Source organism: Rhinoderma darwinii, chromosome 3 (assembly GCF_050947455.1).
Source record: "Rhinoderma darwinii isolate aRhiDar2 chromosome 3, aRhiDar2.hap1, whole genome shotgun sequence".
Lineage (NCBI taxonomy): Eukaryota > Metazoa > Chordata > Amphibia > Anura > Rhinodermatidae > Rhinoderma > Rhinoderma darwinii.
In genome coordinates this window covers 74,518,864-74,543,756 of record NC_134689.1, presented here as the reverse complement: position 1 = coordinate 74,543,756, position 24,893 = coordinate 74,518,864, and the positions used below count along the sequence as shown (strand labels likewise).

Sequence of the window (24,893 nt, the reverse complement as noted above, 5' to 3'; positions counted from 1 at the left end):
AATTGCAGGGGAACAAACAGCTTGTTCCCAGTAAGGTTCCCGGGAGCTGAACATTGATCAGCAGCAATTTCAGAGACTAAATCAGAATCAATAGAGGAAATTATTATACCTGGAGGCAAAATACAAGCAGGATCTTCCTCCGAAGGAGGGCTGGCCATGAAGCTACGCGACAGTGCATCAGCCTTAATATTTTTAGACCCAGCCCTATAGGTAACCAAAAAAATTAGGTTACCCTATAGGTATCAAAAATTGAATCTGGTAAAAAATAACGCCCATCGAGCTTGTCTCGGGTTTAGCCTCCGGGCCGATTTTCTAGGAAAACCAGATTCTTGTGGTCGGTAAGGACCGTTACCTGGTGCCTAGCCCCCTCCAGGAAGTGGCGCCACTCTTCAAATGCCCATTTAATGGCTAAGAGTTTGCGGTTGCCAATATCATAGTTACTCTCAGTGGGCGAAAACTTCCTGGAGAAGTAGGCACAGGGACAGAGATGGGTGAGGGACCTGGTACCCTGGGACAAGACAGCCCCCACTCCCACCTCGGACGCGTCAACCTCCACGATAAATGGCTCCATTTGGTTGGGCTGAACCAACACCGGGGCCGAAATAAAGCACTTCTTAAAGAGGCTCTGTCACCAGATTTTGCAACCCCTATCTGCTATTGCAGCAGATCGGCGCTGCAATGTAGATTACAGTAACGTTTTTATTTTTAAAAAACGAGCATTTTTGGCCAAGTTATGACCATTTTTGTATTTATGCAAATGAGGCTTGCAAAAGTCCAAGTGGGTGTGTTTACAGTAAAAGTCCAACTGGGCGTGTATTATGTGCGTACATCGGGGCGTTTTTACTACTTTTACTAGTTGGGCGTTCTGACGAGAAGTATCATCCACTTCTCTTCAGAACGCCCAGCTTTTGGCAGTGCAGACACAGAGCGTGTTCTCGAGAGATCACGCTGTGACGTCACTCACTTCCTGCCCCAGGTCCTGCATCGTGTCGGACGAGCGAGGACACATCGGCACCAGAGGCTACAGTTGATTCTGCAGCAGCATCAGCGTTTGCAGGTAAGTAGCTACATCGACTTACCTGCAAACGCCGATGCTGCTGCAGAATCAACTGTAGCCTCTGGTGCCGATGTGTCCTCGCTCGTCCGACACGATGCAGGACCTGTGAGTGACGACACAGCGTGATCTCTCGAGAACACGCTCTGTGTCTGCACTGCCAGAAGCTGGGCGTTCTGAAGAGAAGTGAATGATACTTCTCGTCAGAACGCCCAGCTAGTAAAAGTAGTAAAAACGCCCCGATGTACGCACATAATACACGCCCACTTGGACTTTTACTTTAAACACACCCACTTGGACTTTTGCAAGCCTCACTTGCATAAATACAAAAATGGTCATAACTTGGCCAAAAATGCTCGTTTTTTAAAAATAAAAACGTTACTGTAATCTACATTGCAGCACCGATCTGCTGCAATAGCAGATAGGGGTTGCAAAATCTGGTGACAGAGCCTCTTTAAGGGCCTCAAAAGCCTCAGGCGGCCAGTGGAGGAGATCAGCACCCTTGCGAGTGAGGTCCGTAAGAGGCTTAGCGATGACCGAGAAGTTAGCAATAAATTTCCTGTAATAATTAGCGAACCCCAAGAAGCACTGTAACGCCTTCAGGGAGGCAGGTTGGACCCATTCCGCCACAGCCTGGACCTTGGCGGGGTCCATGCGGAATTCATGAGGAGTGAGGATTTGACCCAAAAATGGTATCACATGCACCCCAAACACACATTTTTCTGTCTTCGCAAACAGTTTGTTTTCCCGAAGGATCTGGAGCACCTTCCTGACATGCTATATGTGGGAGGACCAGTCCTTGGAAAACACAAGTATGTCATCAAGGTACAGTACAAGAAATACCCCCAGGTAATCTCTTATAATCTCATTTATGGAATTCTGGAAGACCGCGGGAGCATTACACAACCCAAAGGGCATGACGAGGTATTCGAAATGACCTTCGGGCGTGTTAAACGCAGTCTTCCACTCATCCACCTCTTTGATGCGGATAAGGTTATACGCCCCCCGTAGATCAAACTTAGAGAACCATTGGGCCCCCTGAACCTGATTAAAGAGATCAGGAATCAAAGGAAGGGGATACTGGTTCCTTACAGTGACCTTATTCAAGTTACGGTAGTCAATGCATGGACTAAGACCATCATCCTTCTTCCCTACGAAGAAGAAGCCAGCACCTACCGGAGAAGTAGAGGGGCGAATGTAACCCTTGGCCAGGCATTCCTGGATATACTCTCTCATGGCTTCACGTTCGGGACAAGAGAGATTAAATATCCTACCCTTAGGGAGTTTAGCTCCTGGTACCAAATCGATAGCGCCATCGTATTCTCTATGAGGAGGTAACACTTCGGAGGCCTCCTTAGAGAAAACATCAGCGAAGTCCTGAACAAACTCAGGTAGCGTGTTCACCTCCTCAGGGGGAGAAATAGAATTAACAGAAAAACATGACATCAAGCATTCATTACCCCATTTGGTAAGCTCCCCAGAATTCCAGTCAAACGTGGGATTATGCAACTGCAACCAGGGAAGGCCTAAAACCAAATCGGACGATAATCCCTGCATCACCAGTACAGAGCACTGCTCCAAATGCATGGAGCCAACAAGGAGTTCAAAAACAGGGGTATGCTGTGTAAAATAACCATTAGCAAGAGGAGTGGAGTCGATATCCACTATCGGGACAGGTTTAGGCAAATCAATCAAAGGCATAGCTAGAGACATAGCAAATTCCAGACATGATATTAGCAGAGGACCCTGAATCCACAAAGGCACTGCCGGTAGCAGACCTACCACCAAAAGAGACCTGAAAGGGAAGCAAGATTTTATTACGTTTCATATTTACGGGAAATAGCTGTGCGCCCAAGTGACCTCCCCGATGATCACTTAGGCGCGGAAGTTTTCCGGCTGCTTATTCTTTTTGCCTAGGACAGGTGTTCACTTGATGCTTGTCATCCCCACAATAGAAGCAGAGACCATTCTTCCTGCGGAACTCTCTACGTTGTTGGGGGGACACGGAGGCCCCGAGTTGCATGGGTACCTCCGAGTCTTCCGTGGAAGAACGAAGCAACGGAACATCGGGAGGCATCATGGGGGAGTCAGAGGAGAAAACACATAAACGTTCACATTGTCGTTCCCTGAGACGTCGGTCAAGTCGTACCGCTAAAGCCATAACCTGGTCTAGGGAGTCAGAAGAGGGATAGCAGGTCTTTCAGGGCGTTCGACAGACCCAACCTAAACTGGCACCTTAAGGCAGGGTCATTCCACTGAGAAGCTACGCACCACTTCCTAAAGTCAGAGCAATAATCCTCAACAGGTCTCTTACCCTGACGTAAGGTCACCAGCTGACTCTCGGCAAAGGCAGTCCTGTCAGTCTCGTCATAAAGGAGTCCGAGAGCAGAAAAGAAAAGATCAACGGAGGAAAGTTCAGGGGCGTCAGGAGCCAAGGAGAAGGCCCATTCTTGGGGCCCTTCCTGGAGCCGGGACATAATTATACCCACCCGCTGGCTCTCAGAACCTGAGGAGTGGGGCTTTAAACGAAAATAGAGCCTACAACTCTCCCGAAAGGAGAGAAAAGTCTTCCGGTCCCCTGAGAATCGGTCAGGCAACTTGAGGTGGGGTTCAAGAGGTGAGGGGCACTACCATGGTAGCATCAGGCTGGTTGACCCTCTGAGCCAGGGCCTGGACCTGTAGGGAGAGGCCCTGCATTTGCTGAACCAGGGTTTCAAGGGGGTCCATAGTGGTGTGAGGGACCAGGGTAGAGTAGGTATATGGCTTGTGATTATGTAATGACAGGGATAGGGAAACAGACAAGTGAGCCCTAATCTACCCGCCACTCAGTCCCTGCCTACTTGCAACGACCCGCCCTAGGTGACGGGGTACAACTGGGCGACGGTCCCTACACTCAGTAAGTGCACGACAGACAACCAGACAAGGAAACACAGAACAAAGGGAAACAGGGCAGTTTCCCACGGCAACACCATGAGCAACAAGAGAAGTAAACGAGCCGAGTCAAACCAGGAGAGTACGAGGTGCCAAACGCAAAGCAGGAGAGTAGTGAACAAGCCGAGTCAAACCAGGAGTGTACGAGGTACCAAACGCAGAGCAGAAGAGTAGTCAGTAAGCCAGGGTCATATGAAGCAGGGTCAAATAGTACAGAAGCTGCAGCAGGGCCAGGAAACCAGCAGAGAAGAATCACAAGCAAAGGAGGAACAGGAAAGGCAGGTATAAATAGACAGAGGGCGGGAGCTAGCTCCGTCTGGCCAGGCTGTGATAGGCTCTCCCACTCCTAAGCCTGCCATCCTGAGTGGTGGAAGATGGAGTCAGTCTCACATACATAGAAGCAGGTGTAGACTGATTACCTATGGGCGTGGATACAGAAGCTGTGCCTGGCAGATCCTTAACAATATCTTAGAGTTGCATGTGGATGCCATTGACTGCCATTTAAAAAGAACATATTGCATGGGATGTGCTTTTTTGTTTACAGTTTTATTGAATTGTGTAGTCAATGCAGTTAGTGTTGCAGGATCCAGACATATCCCGGCCAAATGTATGCCAAAAGGACATCTGTTTTGCAAACGTTTCACCTTTAAAGACTGTGTGCACTTTCGAGTAAACATTGTAAGATTGTCCTGCGATATACAATGACATTTCACCACAGATGAGGTGTGAATTTAGCTCTAATATATATTTTTTTGTTGTTGCAGTTTTTGATTGTCCTGGGACGTGTCCCGGCAACTGCCACATTCAATTGTATCTGTGTCCTGAGGACGCAGATACAATTGAATACTATGGCAGAGCAGGAAACTATCCGCTTCCTGCTCTGCCATTCACTCCTACTGCAGACTCTGTCCGGGGAGTCTGCTCAAAGAGGGTGCCCCTGATGACATCACTGACCTTATGTGGACAGTGAAGTCAAGGGCTCCGCTTTGAGCACCGGAAACCCAGACCAGAGCATTGCCGACGCTTTGGACGGGAATTCCGCTCCTAGAGAGAGTTCCTGATGTCACAGTCCATATATGCCGGAATCCCCGGCCAGAGCATTGCTGACACTCTGGCGTTACTGTAGGAGGGGTATGGCGCTATCTACAAGGGGGTGTATGTGGTACTATCTACAGTGGGAGTGTGTGGCACTATCTATAAAGGGGTGTGTGTGGCATTATCTACAGGGGGGCTGTGTGGAATCATCTACAGGGGGGATCTGTGGCTCTATCTATAGGGGGACTGTGTGGCTCTATCTACAGCCCATGGTGGTGTGACACAATCATCTACAGAGGTCACTGTGGCATTATCTACAGGGGGCGCTGTGGCACTATCTACAGAGGGCCACACCCACCATATAAGCCACACACCCATAAGACACACCCAACAAAAACACCACAGCCACAGTGTCCCTGGGATTTTTTTATCAAATGTTAGCAACTGTGTTTATCCTCCCTCTGTTTACTTTGATCTGCTCTCTGAAGACTTGGATGCTTTCCTACATTTCAGTATAATCTCTTCCCCATTCCTACTGCTTTCTCTAACACTGAGAGAAGGGAGGACTGGAAGAGCTACAGTGACAGGAGTAGTGTGCTGTCAGATCTATGTCATAATCAGCAGCACAGCCAGCTATGTACATGAGTTACACAGACTCTGCAACCGTAAAATGGTAGGAAATTTTAATGAGGACAATATAGAAAGTTGGTTAATTTTCGATTTAGGAAGCAAATGAACAATAAAACTTAACCTTTAATTTATTAATAATGTAAAACCCTTTTAACTATCCATGTCACATGTAAGAAAAGCACATAGATCAGACACAAAAAAAGGAAACTTAACAATATATTATACAAACGGGAACACAGACTAAAGAGTATCATGTGAAAACCGTGGCAAAACAGTTATATAATAATCATCCCAGACGGTACCTGTACTCCTTGATGACTTATTCTAGAATAGGGTGTACATGGTCCTAAGGCTTGACATTTCTACAATCCACTTATATATAGCATAATTAGTTTGGCTGAAAAAAAAGACATAACCAGCCAGTTCAGCCTATTATCCTAAAATAACCCAGAAGAAGACAAAAATCCCAATGAAACAAAAGCCAATTTTCCTCATCTTAGGGGAAACAAATATCGTCCTGACACCAAATATGTCAATCAGCATAATTCTCTAGATCAACAACCCATCTTCAGGACCATAACATAATATTATTACACTCAAGAAAAGCATCCAAGCCTATTTTAAACTCTTTTCGCAAATTCACCATAACTTCCTCTGGCAGAGAGTTACATATTTTTACTTCTCTTACAGTAAAAAATCCCCTTCTATGTTGCTGTAGAAACCTTCTTTCTCTGGAAACCTGTAGAAAACTCCTATACAAACTACAATAAACAATGAATTATCAGGCCCAGAAAACCCATTCTTGAGTTAAATGTCATTTTCGCTTTCACCTTAGGATTTAATGTTTTCTGAATGCTGTCACCTTTTTGTACATTGTACGTTAAATTGCTTTATATTTTAGGGTATTTATTCAGAACAATGGTATTTGGGTAATGTATCAAGAAAGGATGCAGAGAATTCTTTAAGATCTATCAATAAGGTAAGATAACGCATACTTTAAATGGAAGATTTGATATTATTAATCAATCAAGCTTTTTATCCCGATGCAAATTCAGAAATACTCAAGGCTGTGAATGATGGGCAAAGGTCCTGCATAAAGTCATTTTACTCGTCACTTAATGCCGATTATTATTTTTATAGCTTTCCTGCAAATGTTATATGTGTACAAAAATGTATACAGTGAAGGAAATAAGTATTTGATCCCTTGCTGATTTTGTACGTTTGCCCACTGTCAAAGACATGAACAGTCTAGAATTTTTAGGCTAGGTTAATTTTACCAGTGAGAGATAGATTATATTAAAAAAAAGAAACAGAAAATCACATAGTCAAAATTATACATATTTATTTGCATTGTGCACAGAGAAATAAGTATTTGATCCCTTTGGCAAACAAGACTTAATACTTGGTGGCAAAACCCTTGTTGGCAAGCACAGCAGTCAGATGTTTTTTGTAGTTGATGATGAGGTTTGCACACATGTTAGATGGAATTTTGGCCCACTCCCCTTTGCAGATCATCTGTAAATCATTAAGATTTCGAGGCTGTCGCTTGGCAACTCGGATCTTCAGCTCCCTCCATAAATTTTCGATGGGATTAAGGTCTGAAGACTGGCTAGGCCACTCCGTGACCTTAATGTGCTTCTTTTTGAGCCACTCCTTTGTTGCCTTGGCTGTATGTTTCGGGTCATTGTCGTGCTGGAAGACCCAGCCACGAGCCATTTTTAATGTCCTGGTGGAGAGGAGGTTGTCACTCAGAATTACATGGCTCCATCCATTACGGTACATGGCTCCATCCATTCTCCCATTGATGCGGTGAAGTAGTCCTGTGCCCTTAGCAGAGAAACACCCCCAAAACATAATGTTTCCACCTCCATGCTTGACAGTGGGGACGGTGTTCTTTGGGTCATAGGCAGCATTTCTCTTCCTCCAAACACGGCGAGTTGAGTTAATGCCAAAGAGCTAAATTTTGGCCCACTCCCCTTTGCAGATCATCTGCAAAAATCCGATGCACGTGCAGCAGAAAAAATTCTGCATGTAAGTTAGGACGTGCTGCTGATTTATAACCCCTTAAAGCAATATCACGTAACTGTACAAGATAAGGGTTAGGTAAGTATGGGAAGTATAGAGCGAGCTCACGGGCTAACCGTGCTCCATACACAGCGGATGACGAATGTGTTACGCAGCCGACACCTCACTACAACTGGCGGAATCAATGTTCACTTTGATTCCGTCTGCTTATCACCCTAAATGCATCGGTCAATCGCGAGTGTTAGAATCACGTGGGCGCCCCCTGAAACAAGCCATTACGCCCCCCCCCCCTGCGGCGCGATCGGCTGTTAACAACGGTTGTTATAGCAGCCTGGGGACCTATTGAAAGCCACCAGCTCTGCCATCTTTGTACTCCTTTGACTCCGGCAGGGCTTTAAAGGAGACTGTCAGAATCACGATATACTGCAATACATTAGTACTGCAGTATATCGTGCAAGCGATGCAACGGTCGCTGCTTCAAGTCCCCTAGAGGGAATAATAAAAAAAGTAAAAAACAGTTAAATAAAGTTTTTTTTATGTTCCACAAAAAAGAAAGTATTAAAAGTTAAAAAAAACAACTTTTCAAATTGTTTCCCTAAATCAATTTAAGAGTTAACATAACTGGTATCGCCGCTTCCTTAAATGTCCAAACTATCACAATATAGCGTTATTTAACCCGCTGGGTGAATGCCGTAAAAAAATATAAAACACACAGATTGCTGGTTTTTGGTCACCTTAGCGCTCCAAAAAAGTGATTAAAAAGTCGCATATACCCCAAAATGCTATCAATAAAAACTACAGCTCGCCCTGCAAAATTTAAGCCCTCAAATCGCTAAATTGATGGAAAAAGTCTATGGCATCGGAATAAGGCCAGTTAGTGACCGACGTAAAAAGACTATGGGCCGGTCACTAACGGGTTAACAAACCCCATTCACATGAGTTAGGGCTTATTCAGACTAACGTGTTAATCGTCCGTGTGAAGGACGTTTTTTTTAACGCTGCATGTATTTCTATGGTTGTTGCTTTAACGGATCGTGTGAAGGGTCTGTAAAAAAATAGGACATGTCCTTTTTTTTTTGTGTGCATTTTCACGGATCCCTCAATAGACTCAAGTCTATGAGGGGTCTGTGAAAACGGGCCCCGCACCGGTGCAAATCGACCGTGGAAAAACGACCGTTATTTACGGCTCATTTCACACACGTTCGTCTGAATAAGCCTATATTGTGATTTGTAGTGAATTTTCAGTGCGCAATCCGCACCAAAAATAGGAGACAAGTAAGTGGCCTTATTCGGACGTGCATGTTCGGTCTGTGATATACGGACCGTGTAACGGCCATATTTCCAGGACCAACCACAGTTCAGGGAGCTGGGTTTCTAGCATCACAGTTATCTATAATCGTAGGAGTCCCTCCCTTCCCGTGGGAATACTGTCCCCGGTCCCATACTGAAAGCATCATTACAGTATTTGGCAGTATTCCCGCGGAGAGGGATGCTAGGAGTCTGGCTCCATGAATTGTGGTTGGTCTGGCAAATACAGCCGATACGTGCTCTGTATATCACAGACCAAACACGGCTGTCTAATAAGGCCTTAGTCTAGTTACACAGTGTGGAAAACGAAAAAATAAATAAAATAATTAACATATGTTATATATTCTACAAGTGGGGTCAGGAAGAATGGGAAGCAGGATGGAGAGGGGGGGACACTCACCAGCCTGCAGGTCCAGTCGGCTTGTAGAGAAGGAGCTGGCTAAGGGGCCGGATCTCCACACGGAGCTTCTCATGCTGCAACTTCCCCGTCCAGTTCCTGAAGTTACAACCGGTTTTGCAGGGGGGGGCGAGCGTTGCGAGGTGGGGCCCGCAAGGTTTGCGAGGGGGGGCGTTCAGGGGGGTCCATGAGCATTGCGAGGGGGGGGCTGACAGTCTGGGGGGGGACACCAGGCCGGCAGGCCCTTTTTCTTCGGCCATGCGGCCGGGCCCCTGACTGGAGTACCACTAGTACTGCCCTAATGGTGGCCGTGTGTGTGTGTGTGTGTGTGTGTGTGTGTGTGTATGTATGCATGTATGTGTATATATATATATATATATATATATATATATATATATATACAGTGAAGGAAATAAGTATTTGATCCCTTGCTGATTTTGTAAGTTTGCCCACTGTCAAAGTCATGAACAGTCTAGAATTTTTAGGCTAGGTTAATTTTACCAGTGAGAGATAGATGATATAAAAAAAAAACTGAAAATCACATAGTCAAAATTATATATATTTATTTGCATTGTGCACAGAGAAATAAGTATTTGATCCCCTACCAACCATTAAGAGTTCAGCCTCCTCCAGACTAGTTACACGCTCCAAATCAGCTTGGTGCCTGCATTAAAGACAGCTGTCTTAAATGGTCACCTGTATAAAAGACTCCTGTCCACAGACTCAATTAATCAGTCTGACTCTAACCTCTGCAACATGGGCAAGACCAAAGAGCTTTCTAAGGATGTCAGGGACAAGATCATAGACCTGCACAAGGCTGGAATGGGCTACAAAACCATAAGTAACTCTCAGAATCATCCAGATGTTCATTTGCAAACTTCAGACGGGCCTGTACATGTGCCTTCTTGAGCAGGGGGACCTTGCGGGCACTGCAGGATTTTAATCCATTACAGCGTAATGTGTTACCAATGGTTTTCTTGGTGACTGTGGTCCCAGCTGCCTTAAGATCATTAACAAGTTCCCCCCGTGTAGTTTTCGGCTGAGCTCTCACCTTCCTCAGGATCAAGGATACCCCACGAGGTAAGATTTTGCATGGCGCCCCAGATCGATGTCGATTGTATGTCTTCCATTTTCTTACTATTGCACCAACAGTTGTCTCCTTCTCACCCAGCGTCTTACTTATGATGGAAAAAATTAAAACGTTCTGGCTCTCAGAATACGGCGACACAGAACATTTTTTTAATTTAGCAAATACTTTTATTTTTTTAAAAGTGGTAAAACATAAAACAAAAGATCTAAATTTGCTATCGCCGTAATCGCATCAACCTGTAGAATAAGGTGAATATGTAGTTTTTACCACCTGATGGATGCCGTAAAAACACGTAATAAGTATCGTGTTATTTTGGCTTGAGAGGGTTTTTTTAAACTCACCCTAAGGCCCCGTTCACACATGATGGATTTGATACGAATTCTGATGACATGCCGATGATTCTGCATCCCATGCATATGAGGTTTCCGCAACCCAGTTGACATGCTACGAAAAATTTTCCACGTGTATTTTTGTCCCCACTATGAAAAGAAATCCACCACAGCAATAAGTAGCATGTGACTTGCAGGTAAAGGCAAAGGGCTGAGTCCAGCGATAAGAAGATAAAATGGAAACTAATTCCGAGTTTACTAGAGTTTCAATTTAAAAGGTCCAATAGTTTGGAGTCCTGGTGTGCAAATAGAAGGATATGACGGTCCAGTCTTGGGGCCTACGCGTTTCAGACGTTGGGCACGTCCTTAATCATGGCTGTTGCATGTGACTTATTTGGCATAGAAAAGCAGGGGATAAGTAACTTTGAATGACAATGGGACTTAGGCCTTGTTCACACAATTTTTTGCAGGCAGGAAAATCTGCCTCGAAATTCCTTCAGGCTTTCTCTGCCTTCCATTGAGATGGAAATGCCCGAAGAAAGGGCATGTCGCTTCTTTTAGTCGCGAGCGTTTTCCTCCGCTCGCGGGAAAAAAAACACCTTCGCTTCCAGTTGAAATCAATAGGAGGCGATTTCGGACGATTTTTGCAGAATTTTTCAACGTGGTTTCCACGGCAAAAAATGCGGCAAAAAAACTCTGTATAAACAGGGCCTTATTCTCGTGCGGATCTGCTACACACTTGTGGCACATCTGCATCAGAAATCAAAGCGAAAGCCTGAGATTATTGCTGTGGAAAAACACGTTGAACTTTAATGGCAACGCAAAAACGAGGGGCATTAATTCTCCTTACATCCTCACAAGCCGTTTCCCCCTCCCTTAAGGAACCTTCTCCAGGACCGGAATCCCTGGCAAGAGCGTTGCCGACGCTCCGGCCGTGTACTCAGGCTTTGAAAATCTTCGGACGTCACTTTATGTATATGGACATCAGGAACAGCGCCATAGTCCCTGGGCAGAGCGCTAGTAGAAGGCTCCAGTGATGTTCATGGACAGTGACTTCAGTAGTTTCCCCTGGGCCATTCCCCGTGGGACGTATCCCACTGTATGCCATACAGTCGGATACGTTTTGGCTAAATAGATCAAAATCCCGAGCATTAATCGGTCACTGCCTGCTCCATGGTTTCCTTCACTGTAATTGACATCAGCACCAAAATCAGTTAATGTGTATAACGTACAAACGTGAGCGCCATACTTTCCGTTGCCCACTCCCGGTAATGAAGGGGAGCGGCCCAGACATCTTGGCTGTATGGAGCCCAGAAATTCCTGATGGCGGCCCTGCACAGACACATACATATATTTACACCAATCATCCATAACATTAAAACCACTGAAAGGAAGTTATTATCTTTTTGGCACCTGTCAAATTGTGGGATTATCGGAGGAAGGCAAGCCGCCGAAGGCAGTGTGATGCTCTGGGCAAAGTTCTGTTGGTAAACCTTGGTTCCTGGCATTCATGTGGATGATACTGTGACACATAACAAAACTACCTAAACATTGTTGCACACCAAGTACACCTCTTCATGGCAACTGTATTCCCGAATAGCAGGGGCCTCTTTCAGGAGAATAATGCACCCTAACATGCTGCAAGAATTTTTAAGAAATGTTTGAGGAACATGACAAAGAGTTCAAGGTGTTGACGTGGCCTCCAAATTCCCCAGATGTCGAGCATCTGTGGAATGTGCTAAAAAATAAATCCAATCCCTGGGGGTCCCAGCTCGCAATTTACAGGACGATCTGCTGCTAATGTCTTGATGCCAAATAAAGCCGGATTTACACGAGCGTGTGCGTTTTGCGCGCGCAAAGGGTACTTAACAGCTCCGTGTGTCAGCAGCGTATGATGTGTGGCTGCGTGATTTTCGCGCAGCCACCATCATTATGACACTCGGTTTGTATGTTTGTAAACAGAAAAGCACATGGTGCTTTTCTGTTTTCATTCATACTTTTTACTGCTGTTGCGCGAATCACGCGTGTCACACGGAAGTGCTTCTGTGTGCTGCGCGTGATTTTCACGCACCCATTGACTTCAAATATCGGAGATGTCGTGTGCTTTATGCAGCTGACACACGCTGCATGAAACTCACGGAAAGTTTGCACGGCCCCATAGACTAACATAGGTCCGTGCAAGGCGCGTGAAAATCACGCGCGTTGCACGGACGTATTACACGTTCGTCTAAATAAGCCCTTACACAGCGGACACACGCTGCGTGAAACTCACGGACAGTCTGCACGGTGGCAGTAAGGGGAGCTATACAATATTAGGCAGATGGTTTTAATATTATGGCTGATTGCTGTATAATTGCCATTACTTTGGAAACACCAAGTCCCTCCATATCTACATTTGTTTACTCTAAGATTATTTATACCATTTAACCCTTTCCCGCACCTTGCTGTTAATGCACGTCAAGGTGTGCAGTAACTTTGCGCACCTTGACGTGCAGTTACATCTGCACTTTGACAGTTAACCGCCACGCGGCGCTATACAGCAGCGGTTGTTAACTGTGCAGGGTGTCTGCCCTGCATTCCCTGTCACCGATCAGCGGCCCATCGCCGCTGATTTTGGCAGTTAACCCCTTAGATGCAGCGGTCGATTGCCACAGTTAAGGCGTTTAGAGGAGATAGTCAGCCCCACATGAAATCACGGGGACTGGCGATGGTTGCCATGGCAACCGGAAGCCAGACAATGGCTTCCAGGCTGCCATGTACAAAAGCCTGTGAGGACCACCCGGAGGCTGGTCCTCATAGGCTTCCTGTGAGAGTGACTGACACGTCATAATAAGAGTTAGGGCGGATTCAGACGAACGTGTTTTGCGTCCGTGCCGGCCGCGTGGTTTTCACGCGGCTCGCGCGGACCTAGAGAAGTCTATGGGGCAGTGCAGACAGTCCGTGAGTTTTGCGCAGCGTTAGTCCGCTGCGTAAAACTCACGACATGTTCTATTTGTCTGCGTTTTTCACGCATCACGCACCCATTGAAGTCAATGGGTGCGTGAAAATCACGCATGCCCCACGGAAGCACTTCCGTGGAACAAGCGTTATTCGCGCAATAACAGTAAAAGAATGAATGTAAACAGAAAAGCACCACATGCTTTTCTGTTTACAAACATCCAAATGGAGTGTCATAAAGATGGCGGCTGCGCGAAAAGCACGCAGCCGCGCATCCATATGAACAGGGCACACGGAGCTGTCAAGTGCGTTTTGCACACGCATAACGCCGCGGTTTTTGCATGCACAAAAACTTAACGTTCATCTGAATCAGCCCTCAGGGTATGTGCACACGCTAACTACATTTACGTCTGAAATTACGGAGCTATTTTCAGGAGAAAACAGCTCCGTCTTTTCAGACGTAATTGCTGGTACTTGCATTTTGCGAGGCGTCTTTGACGGCCGTAATTGTGAGCTGTTCTTCATTGGAATGCACTTCTTTGATGAGGCTGTTATTTTACGCGTCATCGTAAATTACAGGTTGTCGGCACAGTACATCGGCAAACCCATTCAAATGAATGGGCAGATGTTTGCCGATGTATTGGAGCCGTATTTTCAGGCGTAAATCGAGGCATAATACGCCTCGTTTACGCCTGAAAATAGGTTGTGTGAACCCAGCCTTAGAATGCATTACACTACCTAGGTAGTATAATGTAGTCCAGCAGCGATCACAGCTGCAAGTCTCGTAGTCCCCTAGTGAGACAAGTAAAAAAAAGTACAAAAAATGATTATAAAAATGTCTTATAAAAGTTTAAAAATAAACAAAAAAATGTTTTTTTTCCTATAAGTCTTTTATTATAGGAAAAAAATGAACACGTTAAAAGTACACATATTTGGTATCACCGCATTTGTAACGACCCCCAACTATAAAACTATAATATTATTTTTCCTGCACTGTGAACACCGGAAAAAAAAAAAGAAAAAACAATGCCGGAATAACTATTTTTTGGTCACCACCCCTCCCAAATTATACAATAAAACGTGATTAAAAAGTCGAATGTACCCCAAAATAGTACAAATAAAAACTCCAACCCGTCCCGCAAAAAACAAGCCCTTACACAGCTTTTTTGACTGAAAAATAAAAAGTTATGACACTCAGAATATAGTGACACAAAATAATCTATTTTATAAAAAAAGAAATTTTATTGCGCAAACGCTGCAAGACATAAAAAAAATATGTATATAAATATGGTGTTGCCGTAATCGTATTAAGCCACAGAATAATGTAAAATTGTCATTTATAGTGCACGGAGAACGCCGTAAAAAAAAAAAAAGGATAAAAAACATTGTCAGAATGGATGATTTTTAGTCAACTTGCATGCCAAAAAATTTAATTAAAGGTAAACAAAAAATTGCATGTACCCCAAAATGGTACCAATGAAAACTACAGATTGCCCCACAACAAATAAACCCTCACACAGCTCCAGTGGTGAATAAATAAAAAAGTTCTGGCTCCCAGAATATGACGATGCAAAATGTGCAGAGTGTTGCAAAAGCATTTAACATCTGGCACCATTTATCAGTGTGACACTGGCCACACATGTGCAGATTATTATTCATTTACCCCATTATTATACCCTTATTATGCCCTAATGTACTCCGCACAGATTACATATGCCCCCACATTATAAGCTAAATCTGCGCTCCAAAAGCCAAATGCCGCTCCCACCCTTCTGAGCCGTACAGCCAGGGCCGCCATCAGGGGTGTATTAGGGGTACTACTGTAGGGGGCCCGGCCAAACTTAATTGAAAGGGGGGCCTGGCAACTGCCGCGACTTGCCTTTGGTAGAAAAAAACAGGCCCCTGCAACCAAAACAATGTAGTGAGCTGCGTGCCCCCCTTTCGTGAAACACCGCCATGAGCTGCGGGCCCCCCTCTCGTCAAACACCGCCCGCTTGCGCGCGCTCGACCGCAAACGCGTGCCCGCGCGTGCTCGACCGCAAACGCGCACTCGCGCGCGCTTGACCGCAACGGCGCGCGCACGAAGGACCGCAGATACGCGCCCACGCGTTAACGACCGGGCATGCCGGCGCGCAACCTGCTCGTGCCCGCACCACAAGAATATCGCCGAACTACTTACCTGCTGGTCCGCCTCCGCCTCCTCCATAGCGTAGCTTCGTAAGGAGAGGGGGAGGAGTCCAGTTGTTGCGTGGCGGCAGGAGTTCTACGATCCCCGCCATTTTCTGGAGCCTGGTGGTGAAGGACTGGACCGAAGACATCGCCTGAAGAGGACTGGAGTGGGAGCAGCTCTTCTGACAGTGAGTAAAATGTCTCAAAGTGGTGTTTAAGTATGGCCCTGTTCACACAGAGCATTTTGCAGGCCGAAAAAATCTGCCTCAAAATTCCTTAAAGAATTTTGAGTCAGATTTTGACCTGCCCACACTATCTTGCTGCGTTTTTTTGCTGCGTTTTTTGCCTGCGGCGATTGAGGACAGCAGACAAAAAACGCAGCGAAAAATGCATTTTCTGCCTCTCATTGCTTTCGATCGGAGGTCAGAGGCGAAACCGCGGCAAGAAAGGACATGCTGCTTTTTCTTTTTTCCGCGACTGGCTCCCATTGATTTCAGATTAAATCAATGGGAGGCGGTTTTGGAAGTTGTTTGGTGCTGATTCTGACGCAGTGTCCGAGTCAATATCAAGGCCCAAAAACTCTGTGAACTGGGCCTTATTGTTAGGGCTTATTCAGACGAACGTGTAATACATCCGTGCAACGTGCATGATTGTCACGCGCCTCGCACGGACCTATGTTACTCTATGGGGCCGTGCAGACTGTCAGCAATTTTCACGCAGCGGGTGTCCGCTGCGTAAAACTCACGACATGTCCGATATTTGTGCATTGTTCGCGCATCACGCACCCATTGAAGTCAATGGGTGCGTGAAAATCATGCCCAGCACTTCCGCAGTAGTATAAACTATGAATGAAAACAGAAAAGCACCACGTGCTACAAACAGAGAGTCATAATGATGGCGGCTGCGCGAAAATCACTCATCATACGCTGCTGACACACGGAGCTGTTATGGACCTTTTGCATGCGCAAAACGCCACGTTTTTTTCGCGCACAAAAAGCACACACTTGTGTAAATCCGGCCTTAGGGTAGGAACATACTAGGCATGAAAACTGTGGATTTTATGCAACACATTTTATTGTGGAAAATCCGCAGCGTATTACAGTCGCAGAAGAGTGGATGAGATTTGAACAAATCTCATCCACACGCTGCAAAAAAAATTGACCTGCAGTGTGGCTTTTTAAGCCGCAGCATGTCAATTTATTGTGTGGGATCGCTACTCAAACGCTGCGGTTCTGCCGCAAAAATCACAAATGAGAAAAAGGCACTTTTTTAAATTGATAAAAAAAAGTTTAGACTTACCCCGGCCGTAGTCCTGATGACGCGATCCTCTATTATTAGCGCAGCCCGGCCTCCTGTCATGACGTTTCATCCCATGTGACTGCTGCAGCGGTCACATGGTCTACAGCATCATCCCAGGAGGCGGGGCTACGTTCAGAAGAGAGAGATGCGTCACCAGGACTACGGCCGGGGCAAGTCTAAACTTTTTTATAAATTTTAAAAAAGTGCCTTTTTTTTTTTCTCATTTGTGATTTTTGCGGCAGAACCGCAGCATTTCCGCAACAGAGGAGCAGCAATCCCACAGAATAAATTGACATGCTGCGGCTTAAAACGCCACACTGCAGGTCAATTTTTTTTGCGGCGTGTGGGTGACATTTGTTGAAATCTCATCCACTCTGCTGCGACTGTAATACGCTGCGGATTTTCCACAATAAAATGTGTTGCATAAAATCCGCAGTGTTCATGCCGAGTGTGTTCCAACCCTAAGGCCGGATTTACACAAGCGTGTGCTTTTTGCGCGCAAAAAAAAGTGCCGTTTTGCGCATGCAAAAGGTCCATAACAGCTCCGTGTGTCAGCAGCGTATGATGCGTGGCTGCGTGATTTTCGCGCAGCCGCCATCATTATGACACTGTTTGTATGTTTGTAGCACATGGTGCTTTTCTGTTTTCATTCATAGTTTATACTGCTGCGGAAGTGCTGGGTGTGATTTTCAGGCACCCATTGACTTCAATGGGTGCGTGATACGCGAACAATGCACAAATATAGGACATGTCGTGAGTTTTACGCAGCGGACACACGCTGCGTGAAAATCACTAACAGTCTGCACGGCCCCATAGAGTAACATAGGTCCGTGCGAGGCGCGTGAAAATCACGCACGTTGCACGGATGTATTACACGTTTGTCTGAATAAGCCCTAACAATAAGGCCCAGTTCACAGAGTTTTTGGGCCTTGATATTGACTCGGACACTGCGTCAGAATCAGCACCAAACAACTTCCAAAACCGCCTACCATTGATTTAATCTGAAATCAATGAGAGCCAGTAGCGGTAAAAAGAAAAAGCAGCACGTCCTTTTGTAGTGGGTGGTATGGGCCGGTATCTCTCTTTAATTGGAGGATGAGAGCCAGTTGGGATATTGTGCTTCATTATGCTGGTCTTCCCGAAGTCCGGGGGATGTTTACTGAAGGCCTGATGGTATTCTCTTGAGACTTCCAATACTCCTTCAATTTGTTCAGCAGGCGTGGCAATATCCCCAACACAAATTTCTGACCACCATGGTGTAGAGGAATTCTCTTCTTGTGTACTCTGTATTTGAGTGTACTGTTGGGCAGCAACTGTTGAAACTTCCACAATGTCTTGGAATGTGACCTGTAATAACTGGGCAACAGAGTAGTATTTCTTTAATTCCACAGGGATGTCACTCAGATTCAAGAGGCGGATGGGTACCTTTCCGTGGGAAACGGTCACTAGACTTCTTGCAGCAAGCACCATAGGATGTTCTTCAAGATGGAGGGGTTCTACTAAGGCTTGGTAGTCTTGGCCTCGTATCCCTGGGCGAGCATGGCACCACAGCAGGGTTTCGGTACCGGGTTTCAGGATCACTGGACGGACATATCTAATGCGGGCACGGCAGATCTCTCCTCTGACGTTGGCAAACTTCTGCTGAGCGCACAGCACACGAATAGTCTGTTGGATTACTTTCTGCGCAGAGTGTGAAGCTGTTGGCAGGGATCGGTGTAGGGCATCTAGCATTTCCCCATAACAATTCCTTAGGATGTTCATTCCGAGCACCACTGGAGGAATGTCTTCATCATGGACCTTTACTACGATCACACCTTGCTGTGTTAGGTTAGTCTCTCCCACTTGAACGGTGGGTTCCCAGTAACCTTGCAGGGGTACTGTCTGACCATTGCTTGCAATAACATTCAGCCAAACTTCTGGTGGCTGCATCAATAGGTCGCTGCTCCAGTATTTCTCAAACATGGCTTTCTGTATGGTGGTGACTTGCGAACCAGTGTCCAGCAGAGCTGTAAAGGGTACCCCATTAATGTGGATGGTGACTAATGGATGGGGCCCGACATACCTGGTCAGCCAATTTGGATCTTCTGGACCTAGTGTTCTTCCACCCGAGGGACGGTCCTTGGCCTCGGGGGATGTTCTTTTGACCGCCAGCACTCTCTCTCCACATGACCACTTTTGTGGCAGTGTCTGCAGATGGGCCTTCCATGAGTATCAAACCTGTCTGTAGGCAATCTTCCAGATCTCCTGTAGTATCCCTTGCTTGCACTGTCAGTAGGACGACTCCTATGCTGTGGGGACTCACACTCTGGCTGAGGACACATCTCTAACTGTTCAAGCTTATGACACACCTTCTCCAAGCTCTTAGTCAGGATTGCGACTTGGTCCTTTAAATCAGCCACTGCATCTGGAATCTGTACTTGTGCACCCTGGGCAGCAAGGAGAGTATTTCCTGGAGACACAGGACACATGAGCTTAGCATCTCCATAACTGTCAGCAGGACACACAGCAAATTTGGTTGATTCTTGGTTGAGTTCTACCCCCAGGATTCTGATGGACAATTCTTTAAAATCCAGGAACGTACTTTCAGGATGTTGAGCAGACAGCATCTTTAGTTGACTTTTCAGAGACTTTGTTTCAGCTCCTTCAATAAACTGCTCCCGCAGTGTGTTATCTGCATTCTGTGCTTCACGTGGGTCCACTTCTATAACGGCCCTCAGTGCCTCCTGTAGGGATAAAGCATAGTCTCTAAGGGACTCACCGGGCTGTTGTTTCTTGCTAAAGAAGCGCATTTTCAATTCTGATACCGTCCTGGTTTCAAAGGTGACCAGTAGTCTTTCAAGAATCTGTTCTACTGTCTTTCGTTCTGCATGAGGCCATGACTTTACCTCTCTCAATGCAGCGCCCCCTAGCTGGCCAATGAGAATTTCCACCTTCTGTTCTGTTGACACTGGATATAACCGGAACATAGCAAGCATTTTCCCTTTAAATTCTCTCAGGGTATGTGATTCACCTTTGTAGCGGGGGAGCCAGGGTGCTACAAAATAATACGGCATGGTTAGTGGCATCATATGCCTGGTTGTGGGTAATCCACCTCGGCTGGGGGAGCCGTTATCGCTGTCTTCAGACATTTCTAATATAAATTCCTATCGTTGCCCCTAGCAACGAGATTGTTACGATACTGGCGAACACTGCTGGAATCCTATGGTCAGAAGTAGCGAGCGGAGCACAGTGCAGAACCCGGTGAGACGTCCCCAGGAACAGTGCTTGGAGGGTGGAACACGAGTAGAAGTAGATAGCAAGGAAGTTGGAACAGTCTGGCAAAGACAGTTCTCAGGAGCAGGAGACTGGAACAAGTCACAATACTCAAGCACTGTTTGGTATTCCATGTGGTCTGAAGTAGGCCCAAACAGGAAACAAGGTGGTTCCACACGATGCAACATTTGCCATCTTGGTTAAGGGCAAGTTTAAGGGCAAAACAGCAGCCTCCAGTGGTAAGGAGTAAAAGTGCAGCACAATTCTTTAAAGTGTAAAACAGCGGCCACTAGTGGTAATTTTGCAGTATAACAACAGAATCCTGACATTACTCCCTCCTTTCGACAGCGGCCTCAGGACGATGTTTGACTTGGTTTATCTGGATATCTTTGGTGAAATTCCCTAACCAGTCGAGGAGCATTGAGATTGCCTACGGGTTCCCACGAATTATCCTCAGGGCCATATCCTTGCCATTTTATTAGATATTGCAACCGATTTCTGAAAATCCTGGAGTCCAGGATGTTTTCAACAGTATAATGTTCTTGTCCATCAACTTCGATAGGATCAGGGGAAGGCAGGTGGCGTCCTGGAAATGGATTTGAAACAACAGGTTTCAGTAGGGATACATGGAACACTGGATGTATTCTCATTGGTCTGGGAAGTTTGAGACGAAAAGCCACTGAGTTTACTTGTCCAATAATCTTAAAAGGACCAATAAATTTTTGGCCCAATTTTGCTGAAGGTAAGTGAAGTTTCAGATTCTTGGTGGAAAGCCATACTTCATCTCCCACTTTGAAGGTTGGAGAAGGTCTACGAGATTTATCTGCTGTTTCTTTATATTTCTCCTGGGCAATTGATAATGTAATTTTTAGCATTTCCAGATTCTGTTGAAGTGATTGTATTCTGTCAGTCACTGCAGGAATAAAAGTTTCTCTGGGGAGATTGGGAAGAATACTGGGATGGTAACCCAAATTTGCAAAAAACGGTGTTTGTTTAGTGGAGGCATTCTGAGAATTATTGTAGGAGAACACCGCCATTGGAAGCAAATCGACCCAGTCATCCTGTAAATGGCAGATGTAGCATCGGAGATACTGTTCTAACGTTTGATTTGTGCGCTCAGTCTGACCATTAGACTGGGGATGAAAAGCAGAAGACAAACTGACATTTATGTCGAGTGCTGTGCAAAAACTCCGCCAGAATCTTGATGTGAATTGTACTCCGCGATCCGAAACCACTTCATCTGGTATTCCATGAAGACGAAACACATTCTGAATTATAAGATCAGCAGTCTCTTTAGCAGAAGGTAGTCCAGGGCAAGGAATAAAATGGGCTGCTTTAGTGAGCCGATCAACCAATACTAAGATGGAATTCTTCCCTTTGGAGACTGGTAAGTCGACAATAAAGTCCATAGAGATAGATCCCCAAGGACGAGATGGAATTGACAGAGGCTGCAATAATCCCATGGGTGAGGTACGAGGAGTTTTGTACATGGCACAGGTGTTGCAAGAAGAAACATATTTCTTCACATCTTTTTGATAATTGGGCCACCAAAAGAAGCGGGAAAGAAATTTTTGTGTTTTCTGAATCCCCTTGTGACCTGCTAGTTTAGAGTCATGCATTAATTTTAGCACGTTTAATCTTACAGTTTCCGGAACGTAAATGCAGTGCTTGTTAGTCCATACTTGATTTTTGAAAGTTAGGGACACTTCATCTGGTGGGTGCAAAAGAATTGGGTCGGTCTCATAGGCTTCCTTTATCTCATCAAGCAAGTCCTTGCTATGGATCACCCCCAGGAAATTGGACTCGGAAAGAATAGTTGTTGGTGGTACTGTCGAGGAGGAGTCATTGGAGAACAACCTAGATAAGGCATCGGCCTTACCATTTCGGGAACCAGGCCTGTAAGAGATCACAAAGTTGAAACGATTTAGAAACAGACTCCACCGGGCTTGGCGGGGAGACAAACATTTGGCAGATCTAACAAATTCAAGGTTACGATGATCAGTTAGAACCACTATTTGTTGAGCTGTGCCTTCTAAATGATGTCTCCATTCTTTGAAAGCAGCAATGATGGCTAGGAGTTCCTTGTTCCCCACGTCATAATTATTTTCAGCAGAAGTCAAACTTCGAGAAAAGTAAGCACAAGGGTGCAGCAAATCTTTCTCTCCAGTTCTCTGTGATAGAATAGCCCCTATTGCACAGTCTGAAGCATCCACTTCAACAATAAACGCTTTTTCAGAGTTAGGATGAACCAGTATAGGGGCTGTTGTGAATTTTGTTTTCAAATTGAAAAAAGCATCTTGTGTCTGAGGAGACCACACAAAAGGTATCCCTTTCTTTGTTAATTGGGTAATTGGTGTAATAATGCCAGAAAAATTCTTGATAAAACGTCTGTAGAAATTAGCAAATCCTACAAATCGTTGGACCTCTTTCACATTTTTTGGAGTTGGCCAGTCTCTAATTGCTTGAATCTTGCTAGAATCCATGTGTAACCCTAGGGGAGAAATGATATAACCCAAGAACTGTATTTCCGTTTGATGGAATTCACATTTCTCCAACTTGATATAGAGTTGATATGCTTTCAGACGCTCCAACACCATTCTCACATGATTCTGATGTTCTTCTGCAGAATTAGAAAAGATTAATATATCATCCAGATAGATGACTACGAACTGATCTAACAAGTCCTTGAAGATATCGTTAATAAAATGCTGAAAGGTTGCAGGAGCATTGCAAAGTCCAAAAGACATGACTACATATTCATAATGTCCATAACGTGATCTAAACGCTGTTTTCCATTCATCACCTGGTCTAATGCGAACCAAATTATATGCACCTCGGAGATCCAATTTGGTGAATATTTTAGCTTGACGAACTCTATCCAGCAACTCCGGAATCAATGGCAGAGGGTAACGGTTTTTAATTGTGACTTTGTTTAATTCTCTATAGTCAACGCAAGGTCTCAAAGAGCCATCTTTTTTTTTAACAAAAAATATAGGTGCACCTGCTGGCGATGAAGATGGACGAATAAAACCTTTAGCTAAATTTTCATCTATGTATTCTTTAAGAGCCTTCAGTTCCGGCTCTGCTAATGGGTAGATGCATCCAAAAGGTATAGCTGCTCCAGGCAACAGTTCAATCGGACAATCGTAAGGTCGATGTGGAGGAAGTTTATTAGCATTCTCTTTGTCACATATATCAGTAAATTCGTCATATAGAGGAGGTAATTTAGGAGATACTTCAAGCTCCCCTTCAATCTTTTCGTGAGATTGTTCTGGTAAAGACTCTGAGGAGGGGACCTCCGATGGAAAAGACACTTCTTTGGTTTCCCAGTCAATTGTAGGGTTCTGAGCCTGCAGCCATGGTAGCCCAAAAATAATTGGAAAATGTGGGGATGAAATTAATAGGAAAGATAGAACCTCATGGTGATTAGGTCTCATAATTATCTCCAATGGTTCAGTCTCTTGATCAACTGGACCTGAGTTCAGAGGGGATCCATCTACAGTTTCCATAAGAATGGGTAACAGTCTCTCTTGAAATTTTACACCATGTTTATTAGCAAAAGAAATGTCCATAAAGTTCCCATTTGCTCCAGAGTCCACCATGGCAGAGACGGATATCCATTGAGAATCAATTCTAAACTTGATGGGAATAAAGCAATGAGTGTCTTTGTGTTCTTTTTTAATATTGGGTGCTGTGCAGGAGACTGAATGAATGAGTGCATGCACTGGTGGCACTTGTTCAGAAGAAACAGATTCTACATCAGAGAAGTCATGATCTGCTACTACCGCCACCATCTTGCGTTGACGACATGGACAATTAATAAGGAAGTGATCAGTTTTACCACAATAGAAGCATTGATTTTCTCGAAACCTTCGTTCTCTTCTGTCGGCACTTTCACGCTTTTGTATACTGTCAATTTGCATATGTTCAGCTTGGTGTTCTTGGTAATTCTTTGTTTCAGAGTCTCTAGGAGTGGGGGCTGGAGCAGACGAGTAATAGTTATTATTACGGGACCATGTAGAACCCCATTTTTCTTGTCGACGCTCTGACAGCCGAGTGTCTATTCGAATATAATGGTGTACAAAATCATCAAACTCTGTGGGAGCTTCAGCCCGTGCTAACTCATCCTTAAGTGCACTAGATAGTCCTTTTTTAAAGAATGTTAATTTTGCAGCATTATTCCACTCAGTATCCATCACCCACTGTCTGAAATCTGTGGCATATTCGGCAACAGAGCGTCTGCCCTGACGTAGAGCCATCAACGCTGCTTCTGCTGTAGTACACCGGTTAGGATCATCAAATACTTGGCTCATGGCTGCTAGGAAGGCGTCCAAGTCATCAAGCCGAGCATCGTTGGTTTCAATAAGAGGGCTTGCCCAGGCTACAGCCTTATGTGTCAGAAGCATAATAATACACAGCACCTTTGAATTATCAGTA

General features: G+C 45.2%; 1 protein-coding gene across 1 annotated transcript in view; it reads left to right on the top strand.

Moving 5' to 3' along the window:
- LCP2 (lymphocyte cytosolic protein 2) overlaps positions 1 to 24,893 on the top strand; it is a 353,127-nt gene that overhangs the window by 304,228 nt on the left and 24,006 nt on the right. Inside the window, exon 17 of the mRNA XM_075859992.1 lies at positions 6,552 to 6,629. Within this exon, the coding sequence (XP_075716107.1) occupies positions 6,552 to 6,629 (78 nt within the window). The remainder of the gene's footprint in view (positions 1 to 6,551; positions 6,630 to 24,893) is intronic.